The sequence below is a fragment of the Micromesistius poutassou genome (assembly GCF_964030765.1).
Source record: "Micromesistius poutassou genome assembly, chromosome: 3".
NCBI classification, from domain to species: Eukaryota; Metazoa; Chordata; class Actinopteri; order Gadiformes; family Gadidae; genus Micromesistius; species Micromesistius poutassou.
Genome location: NC_140273.1, coordinates 8,109,647 through 8,119,758, shown reverse-complemented (window position 1 = coordinate 8,119,758; position 10,112 = coordinate 8,109,647). Strand labels below are relative to the sequence as shown.

Here is a 10,112-nt window from a genome sequence, read left to right as displayed (position 1 = left end):
ATGGCCCTGAGGAATGACCCCTTTACCCCATACACCCGCAGTACATCCCACAGTTTCTCCCGGGGGACCCGGTTATATGCCTTCTCCAAATCCACAAAACACATGTAGACCGGATGGGCATACTCCCAGGCCCCCTCCAGGATCCTTGCGAGAGTGAAGAGCTGGTCCGTTGTTCCATGTCCAGGGCGGAAACAGCATTGTTCCTCTTCAATCTGAGGTTCAACAATCGGCCGAACCCTCCTTTCCAGCACCTTAGAGTAGACTTTCCCAGGGAGGCTGAGAAGTGTGATACCCCGGTAATTGGCACACACTCTCTGGTCCCCCTTTTTGAACAGGGGAACCACCACCCCGGTTTGCCACTCCTTTGGCACTGTACCAGACTCCCACGCAATGTTGAATAGGTGTGTCAAACATGACAGCCCCTCAACACCCAGAGCTTTTAGCATTTCTGGCTGGATCTCATCAATCCCTGGGGCTTTGCCACTGCGGAGATGTTTAACTACCTCAGTGACTTCCACCAGGGAAATTGACAATGAACCACCATCAACCTCGAGCTCTGCCTCCATCATAGAGGGCGTGTTAGTCGGATTCAGGAGTTCCTCAAAGTGTTCCTTCCAACGTTCGACTACCTCCTCAGTCAAGGTCAACAGAGTCCCACCCTTACTATACACAGCTTGGATGTTTCCCCGTTTCCCCCTTCTGAGGTGTCGGATGGTCTTCCAGAAACACTTTGGTGCCGACCGAAAGTCCTTCTCCATGTCCTCTCCGAACTTCTCCCACACCCGCTGCTTAGCCTCCGACAAGGCAGCAGCTGCAGCCCTTCGAACCCGCCGGTACCCTGCAACTGCGTCAGCAGTCCTCCGGGATAACATACCCCGGAAGGCCTTCTTCAGTTGGACGGCTTCCCTGACCACCGGTGTCCACCACGGTGTCCGAGGATGTCAGAGGAACCTAAGACCCTGAGGCCACAGCTCACCGCCACAGCTTCAGCAATGGAGGCTTTGAACACCGCCCACTCCGGCTCATTGCCCCCAACCTCCACAGGAATGCTAGAAAATCTCTGGTGTGAGTTGAAGATCTCTAGGACGGGGGCCTCCTCCAGACGTTCCCAATTTACCCGCACTACCCGTTTGGGCTTACCAGGTCTGTCCAGAATCTTCCCCCATTCCCTGATCCTACTCACCACCAGATGGTGGTCGGTCGACAGTTCCGCCCCTCTCTTCACCCAAGTGTCCAAAACATAAGGCCTCAGATCAGCTGACACGATCACAAAATCAATCATCGATCTTCGGCCTAGGGTACTCTGGTACCAGGTACACTTATGAGCACCCTTATGTTCAAACATGGTGTTCGTTATGGACAATCCATGACTAGCACAGAAGTCCAGTAACGACCACTCAGGTTTAGATCAGGGAGGCCGTTCCTCCCCACCACGCCTCTCCAGGTGTCTCCATCGTTGCCCATGTTGGCGTTGAAGTCTCCCAGCAGAACTACGGAGTCCCCTACTGGAGCCCCATACAGGACTCCATTCAGGGTCTCCAAGAAGGCAGAGTACTCTGAACTGCTGTTCGGTGCATACGCACAAACAACAATCAGAGTTTTCCCCCCCACCACCCTTAGGCGTAGGGAGGCGACCCTCTCGTCCACCAGGGTAAACTCCAACACTGAGGTGCTCAGCCGGGGATTTATGAGTATCCCCACACCCGCCAGGCGCCTCATGCCCTGGGCAACTCCGGAGAAGAATAGAGTCCAACCCCTATCCAGGAGTACGGTACCAGAGCTGAGACTGTAAGCCCCACCAGATCTAACTGGTAGCGCTCCACCTCCCTCACAAGCTCCGGTTCCTTTCTCCACAGTGAGGTGACATTCCACGTCCCTAGAGCCAGCTTCTGCCGCTTGGGTTTGGTCCGTCGGGACCCCTGACTTTCACTGCCACCCATGTGGCAGCTCACCCGACCCCAGTGGGTCTCCCTGCAGGTGGTGGGCCCACAGGACGAAGAGGGGGGGGGGGGGGGGGGTTTAACCTATGCACATCGATTGCTTAATGCATAGCAGGTGTGCAGCCCCATACCCCAGAGTCCAATCAGTCTGACTCGGGGCCCAGTGAGGATGCCTAAATCAGCCATCATTCACACACTCCACAGAAAAATCCTGCAGAGAAAATAGTAAAAGCACAAAGGCACTCCAATGTTTCAGATTCAAATTCAGAGGAAATACAGGATATTCTCAAAAGTTAAAAAGATCAAGATCAATATTAAAGGCAATACAGTATAAATTAATCTACACAATAGAGTAGGCCTGTACAACAGGAGGGAATTCCAAACTATTTACCACCTGCTTTGTTTTTAAATTATTTGATTGGATTGACGATAAAATATATTCAATATCAAACTATTTATTTGCAATTAATTATTAAATTTCTTCACAAATAGGGAAAATAAATAAATGAATACATCATAATAATAAGGACAAAACAATTAAAACGACAGGAAGATGTCTTTTTCTAGAGTGCATGGTCCACTGTTGACCACAAGGTGGAGAACTCACATCATGTACCTTTTGTCGAACGGGCCTCTGGCAATAGAACCAAGGGAACCCCGTTGATGCAGCTGATGTTGTTATTACTAAAAGTAATATAGCCTCTTAATAACAAAAAGGAAAAATATATATAATAATGAAACCAACAAAAAAATTAATAATAGGCTGATTATAATAACATTGATAAGAAGTTGAAAAAAAATAATAATTTGGGCCTTGAAGAAATCAATGTAATGTGGGTTTAAATAGAGATCTTATTCCCCATGAAAACAAAAGGGTGGTATCTTGTACAAATACCATGGTCAAATGCAGACAGGCCAAACCTGAAACGGAATGTCCTAAATGAGATGTAGCAGAGTTCAGGCGCAAGGTCAGAGAGAGAGAACCCCCCCCCCCCCCCCCCCACCAGTCCCACCACTCCCCCTATACTCCCTGACTTTGTAATCAGCGCACCCTGCGGCAGCCATTTTGTGTCTATCTGCCTTATCTCCTATTTGCAGTTTCCCCACTCTGTCATTACTCTGCCATTAGTTTTTGTCTAAACCACAGGGCTGTGGCTGACCTTAAAGTCCCTTCAACAACTGGTCTACAAGATAACACATGCACACAAATGAATGAACACACAAACACACAGACGCATTCATATTAATTGACAAACACACAGCCTCACACGCACATACAGAAGACTTTGCGTGTGGGCAAAGAAACACATACTTCAACAACAAACAGCATGAAAACACCTCAAGTCATGTTAAAGTAATGTCTCTTATCCACCCTATTTCTCTCAGACTTGCACACACACACACACACACACACACACACACACACACACACAAACACATACACACACATGCTTGCGGTAACGCGTACACACACACTCACATGCTCGCTTGCACTCACACATGCACGCGGGAACGCACACACACACACACGCACACACACAGCTGTGGTTTAACCAGACATGTCTAAATATTTCATTCAACTAAGAAAACTGATTTTAAAAAATCACTCAGCATTTAACAAAACTAAACTTTAATCCAAATTATACTTAAACAGTAAGTATGTTGTGAGTCTGGTGTAGTATGGTATCGTGCGGTGTGGTATGGTATGATAGGGTATGGTGTGGTATGGTATTGTGTGGTACAGAAGGTATATGGTATATTGTGGTATGGTGTGGTGTTGTACAGAAGGTCTATGGTATATTGTGGTATGGGGTGGTGTTGTACAGAAGGTCTATGGTATATTGTGGTATGGGGTGGTGTTGTACAGAAGGTCTATGGTATATTGTGGTATGGGGTGGTGTTGTACAGAAGGTCTATGGTATATTGTGGTATGGGGTGGTGTTGTACAGAAGGTCTATGGTATATTGTGGTATGGTATGGAATGGTATGATATAGTGTGGTATAGTGTTGTTCAGTGTGGTCTGATATGGTGTGGTATGGTGTGGTATATGGTGTGCTACATTGTACTATGTTGTTATACTACTCCAAGCTAATCCGCTAAAGCTATGCTATGTGTCGCTATGCCAGGTAAAACAATTTATAAAGCGTAAAAACAAATATTGCACGTGAAAAACTATTTTGGAACTGAAATTAAAGAAACTAGTCGTAACAAAAGCATGATTTTTTTTACATATGATTCTGTATTTCTATCGACCAATTAGTTTTTTAGATTCTAACTCTGTTCCTCCTCATTTACCGACCACCAAAACCAAACCCATCATTTATCACTGAGATGTCAAATCTTTTCACAACTTTCTGCACATCCTCTGCTGATGTTATAATTTTAGGTGATATGAACATCCATGTTGACACCCCCTCCTCCCCTTTTGCAGCTGAATTTCTTCAACTACTGGACTGTTTTAATTTAAATCAACTTGTTGATGTCCCCACGCACACCAGGGGGCACACCTTGGACCTGGTCATTACAAACTCTGCCCCTCTCACCAACCTGCAGGTGTATGACCTCGGTGTGTCTGATCACAAGGCCATTTCTATGGATCTGAAATCCCCATCCAGCCTCTCCAAGCAAAAGCGGAATATCTGTTTCAGAAACCTAAATAACATAAACCCAGAACTCTTGGCAGCAGACTTTCAACATCTTTCCATACACTTTTCATCAGCCGACGAAGCAGTGGACTACTACAACAGCCATCTGAGCAGCCTCCTGGACCTCTATGCCCCTGTTAAAACCAGAACAGTCACCTTCACCCGCTCAGCTCCCTGGTTCACAGATGGGCTTCGCAAGATGAAGGCAGCAGGTCGGGTCCATGAGCGGCGCTTCAAAGCCTCTGGCCTTACTGTCCACAAACAAATTTACCGGGAGCAACAACAAAAATATGCACAGTCCCTCAAAGATGCAAGGTCACAGTTTTACTCCAATGCCATCAGAAACAGTCCAGGAAATTCCAAGCAGCTTTTTTCCACTGTCAATCACCTTCTCAAACCACAACCCACCCCACTTACTGCCACTACAGAAGAGCAGTGCAATAAATTCATGGACTTTTTCACATCAAAAATTGCACATATTCGCTCTGCCCTTTCTGGTCCTCCCACCCTAACTGTTCCTCCAACGTATACTGTCTCGCAACCCCTAAACTGCTTTCCTGAGGTTTCATCAGAAGAGGTGCAGAACATCATCAGGAAGATGAAATCCTCCACCTGTCCCCTGGACCCTCTCCCAACCTCCCTGGTGAAAACCCATATCACTGTCCTAACCCCGCTGATCACTGCTGTGATAAATCACTCCCTCCAAACTGGTCACGTTCCCCCTGCCTTAAAAAATGCCATAATCAGACCACTGCCCACTCTTGATCCAGAAGTCCTATCCAACTACAGGCCCATCTCAAATCTCCCTTTCATATCAAAAGTACTTGAAAAAGCAGTTGCCACCCACCTTCAGGACCACCTCAAACACAATAACCTCTTTGAAAAATTCCAGTCCGGTTTCCGCTCCACCCACAGCACAGAGACTGCCCTCGTCAGAGTCACAAACGACCTCCTCATATCATCTGATGGTGGCTTTCCCTCCCTCCTCATCCTCCTGGACCTGTCTGCTGCATTTGATACTGTCGACCATGACATTCTTTTAAACCGGATCCACCGTACCATTGGACTAAATGACACTGCTCTCAGTTGGTTCAAATCATACCTCACAAACCGGACAGAATACATCTCCCTGGGTCACTCCAAATCAAATCCACACACAGTCACCTGCGGTGTCCCCCAGGGGTCAGTCCTTGGCCCCCTCCTCTTCATCCTCTACCTCACCCCCCTTGGCCAAATCATCAGCCATCACAAAATTTCATTCCACTGCTATGCTGATGATACACAGCTATATGTAAATGCCACAGCTGCAACCCCATCCTCACAATCATCCCCATCAAAACTCACCACCTGTCTGGAGGAGATAAAGGTATGGATGGAGCATAACTTCCTCCAACTAAACAGCTCCAAAACCGAAGCCATATTGATTGGCACTCCTCACCAGACCAAATCATCATCCATAACCAGCATCACCTTTTCTGGCTCCAACATCCCCCTCTCATCAACAGTCACAAATCTTGGTATAAAAATGGACTCCCAACTCACTTTTGAAGCCCATATAAATCACCTCTGAAAAGCTGGTTCATGCCTTTATCTCCTCCAGACTGGACTACTGTAACACACTTCTCATTTGGATCCCTAGCAAGAGTCTGCAGAGGATTCAGTACATCCAAAACTTTGCAGCTAGGATCCTGAGATGCGGAAATATGAGCACATTACCACCATTCTCCACTCACTCGGAGTGGAGTGAGACTGGCTTCCCGTCTCCTCCAGGATTGAGTACAAGGTTTCCCTCCTCACTCACCAATGCATCCATGGACATGCCCCCCCCTACCTCAAAGAAATTATAAACCCACAAAACACAACACGCTCCCTCCGCTCAACCCACTCAAACCTCCTCCACATACCCAGAACCAGACTCAGGACCATAGGAGATAGGGCCTTCTGTGCAGCTGCCCCACGTCTGTGGAATGCCCTCCCTGATTCCTTGAGGGCACCACAATCCACTGACTGTTTTAAAAAAGGTCATAAGACATTTATTTTTAGCAAAGCTTTTGGTTTTTTGTTTTTAAAACCTTTTATTTTTCCTTTTCCTTAAACTGCTTATCTTTTGTTTTTAACTTGTAGCACTTTGAGATCTATGATGAAAAGTGCATTATAAATAAAATGTATTATTATTATTATTATGCACGTTTAATTCAGTATTTTGAAGTTGCTTTTGCTACTGTAACTGAAACTACCCCTGCTGATCAATAAAGTGTGACAGTTCTGTACTCATTGGAGTATGGCAAAAAAGCTGTCCAGACAATGCCTTTGTCTATTGAAAATCTCATTTAACTTTCCAATTAAAACAAACTGAGCTTTTGACCTTTTGATATAATGTCAATTTCTATCAGTGTTTTTGCAATCGGGTCCAGTTATTTTCTTTAATTGTAATTATTTATTAAAACAAATTATGGCTGTCCATTTATTGTCTTACACAGACATAGTTTACTGTTATCTTAAAATATTCAGTTTAGTATGGTTGAAACATTTTGGCTTTTTACTGTGCTGTCAAAGTCAAGAAATATAAAAAAATAAATGATTCATATTCTTCTGACTCTTCAACCTCCTCTCCATGTCCTGTTACCCTCACACTGGCACTTCCTGACTCCATTTGACTCTCTGACTCCTCCAGATTACATTTATTGACCCATTGTCTGCACAAAGAATAGACTGTACACATTCTACAGTATTTTGGTAAATCTCCATGCCCATGGAATCAAAGGGCCCTAAAGAGTCAATGGTAGCTCTCAGATGCTCCATTCCCATGTTCCTCTGCAGGCTTACCAGACCAGGAACCCATCACCCCAGAGTTTCCAATATCTGTCTGGACGGTGTCCTCTTCCCAGTCGATGACGGGAATAAGATAATCCTATAATCAAAATCAAAATGAGGATTAATGCACACTTAAAGGACACCTAAATGGTTGTGTTATGTTACACATTTCTATTGATAATAAAAAACTAAAACCTCTGGATCAGCGATGGGATGTTGTAGTTGACCAACTTCCCACAGTTGGTTTGGCGTCATCATGTTTTCGGTTCTCAGTGGAAGATTGTCCCACCACTGATCTGCTGTATCTAAAATGTTATATTGCTGATCTGCTGTTTCAACAATAAGTGTACTGTCTACCTCAAAGAAAAGCGGAACCATCATGACCATCTGTTCATAAAAAAGACATATGTGAGACATCGAAATGCTGAAATATTGGAACTGCTGATCCGCGGTTTCGATGCTAAGTATACCGGTGGCCTCCGAAGAAAACGGGAACAATCGTGCACATCTGCTCATGGGAAAAAAGGGACTTTCAGCGACACTACCATATATGAGTAGGACTTCTGAATCTAGTGGTGTCATCATGTGGAAAATATTGAGATGTTGCATTGTTGAACTGCTGAGCTTCTGCGTCAGCAAATAATTTACCAAAGGGCCTCAGAAAAAACAGGAACCTCCATACCCCTCTGCCTCTGATTAAAACTGAATATAACTGTATCATAACTACACATGGGCCATTCGCACACACAAGTCAGCTGGCGACTAGTATATATAGAGCGCACCCAGGACCCTCTCGGCAGCACTTCTTCTCCTCCCTTCTTTTACTCACTGACCCACAGGGTCTGATGGAGTCACTCGTTGACGGTGGTAAGAGACACCACAGAGTTCGATCGAAACGCGTGTAGCCTAAATTTAGCTTAACCTCGTAGGGGCTTAAACGAGTGACCTGTGTTGGCCACATAGACCAGAGTCTCCCTCCACCGAGCTTAGCCGAGGGCCTCTAACACGTACAAAGAGGGCCGGCACAGGTTAAGCCCCGGGGCCGAAGAGAAACCAGTATCGGGTACCCCCCTCCTAGACGTCAGGAGAGGTCTTCCCACCTAGTGCGACTGAAGGTTCTCACATAGCCCTCATACTATAAAAACCCATTATAGGTTGGAACACTCGACACTATGCCTCATGTTACTATGTTATGCTATGATGTTATGCTATAGTTGTTGTGTTGCTACAATATTCCATGCTACATGTTATAATGCTATGTGCTGCTACGGCACAGCGGGTGTTATGAATGCTATTGATTTAAAATAAAAAACACATCTGCCTGATGAAATGAGGTGAATTGCTGCTCTTTGTGTTGTTTTCGTTCCGGCTTCATAGGCTTGCCTCATCTCTCGTCATCTCACTGAGCAGGTGCACGGCCTTGGTCAATGAACTGTGAAAGCTCAGCTCCTGTTCCTCCTGGCTGGAAACAGACACAGCGTTTATCACCGTTTCATTTACTCCCCCTTTCATCCTTTCCTTTCTGCTAGTGCATTCTAGAGTGTCTGAGTTTGACGTCAGTCACAGCTCTCAGAGATGGAAGATAAGAGAGCACAGCTAGAAAAAATAGGGTAGAGCTTTGTGTGTGTGTGTTTTTCTGTGTGTATCTGCGGGTGTGTTTGTGCATAAGTGTTTGTGTGAATATGTTAGTGTGTTTGTGTTTGTGCATGTGTGTGTATGCATGTGTGTGTGTGTGTGTGTGTGTGTGTGTGTGTTTGTGTATATACGTCAGTCTGTGGCTGTGTGTGTCCTGTATATGTCTCTGACCACATCTACATCTTTTATGTCTTATCCTGAATAATGCATAAATCCCCTGGGCAAGGGTCCCACACAGCCCTCCACCCCCCATCACAACACACACACATGCACCCAACCCCACCCCCACATAGACCCACACACACACACACACACACACATACCCCTATCCCCGCCCCCACATACACACACACACACACACACACACACAGCTTCCATTTGCACAAAATAATAAATGCCAGAGTATCAAGTTAATTATCAACAGACAAAATCACATGCATACTAAGGCATCATCATCCCCGCCACCACAACCACGAGTAGGCACTGATCACACGTAGCAGGAAACCAAATGTTTGACGCAAAGCACAGTTTCTCTCATATTCGTGTTCCTGCAATTTCCTGTTTAGGTAGTTGAACTTCCTGTTCAACTACCTAGTAGAGAGTAAGTATTTTATCAAATCTGCTTGTATCTGTATACTTGTGAAAGGCTTGTGATTGCACCAGCAGGCAAATATGTGTGTGACTGTGTGTGTGCTTGTGTGGTACTTTGCATGTGTCCAGTGTATGTGTTTGTGACAGTGTGTGGGTGTGTTATGACTGTGTGTGTGTGTGTGTGTGTGTGTGTGAGTGACAACTTGTTACTGTGTTTTTGTATGACTGTGTGTGTGTGTGTGTGTGTGTGTGTGTGTGTGTGTGTGTGTGACTGTGCATTTGACAATGGGTGTGTGTGTGTGTGTGTGTGTGTGTGTGTGTGTGTGTGTGTGTGTGTGTGTGTGTGTGTGTGTGTGTGTGTTTAACCGTTTTTGTAAATCAGACTCATGACAAGATCCTGTGTGTCAAATTTATAATTATGTTATGATTCAAAAAACATCTAATTTGACTTTCCAACGTCCGGGCGGTTCTCCTCGTGGCGTCCAC

At 45.5% G+C, this 10,112-nt stretch overlaps 1 protein-coding gene across 1 annotated transcript in view; it reads right to left on the bottom strand.

The window, feature by feature from the left end:
- The window catches only part of ugt8 (UDP glycosyltransferase 8), a 29,819-nt gene extending 22,142 nt beyond the window's left edge, over positions 1 to 7,677 (bottom strand). The window contains exons 1-2 of the mRNA XM_084466249.1: positions 7,596 to 7,677; positions 7,413 to 7,497 (exon numbers count right to left, since the gene is read on the bottom strand). Of these exons, the coding sequence (XP_084322375.1) occupies positions 7,413 to 7,497; positions 7,596 to 7,658 (148 nt within the window). The 5' untranslated portion in view covers positions 7,659 to 7,677. The remainder of the gene's footprint in view (positions 1 to 7,412; positions 7,498 to 7,595) is intronic.
- Between the last annotated feature and the right edge of the window lie 2,435 nt (positions 7,678 to 10,112).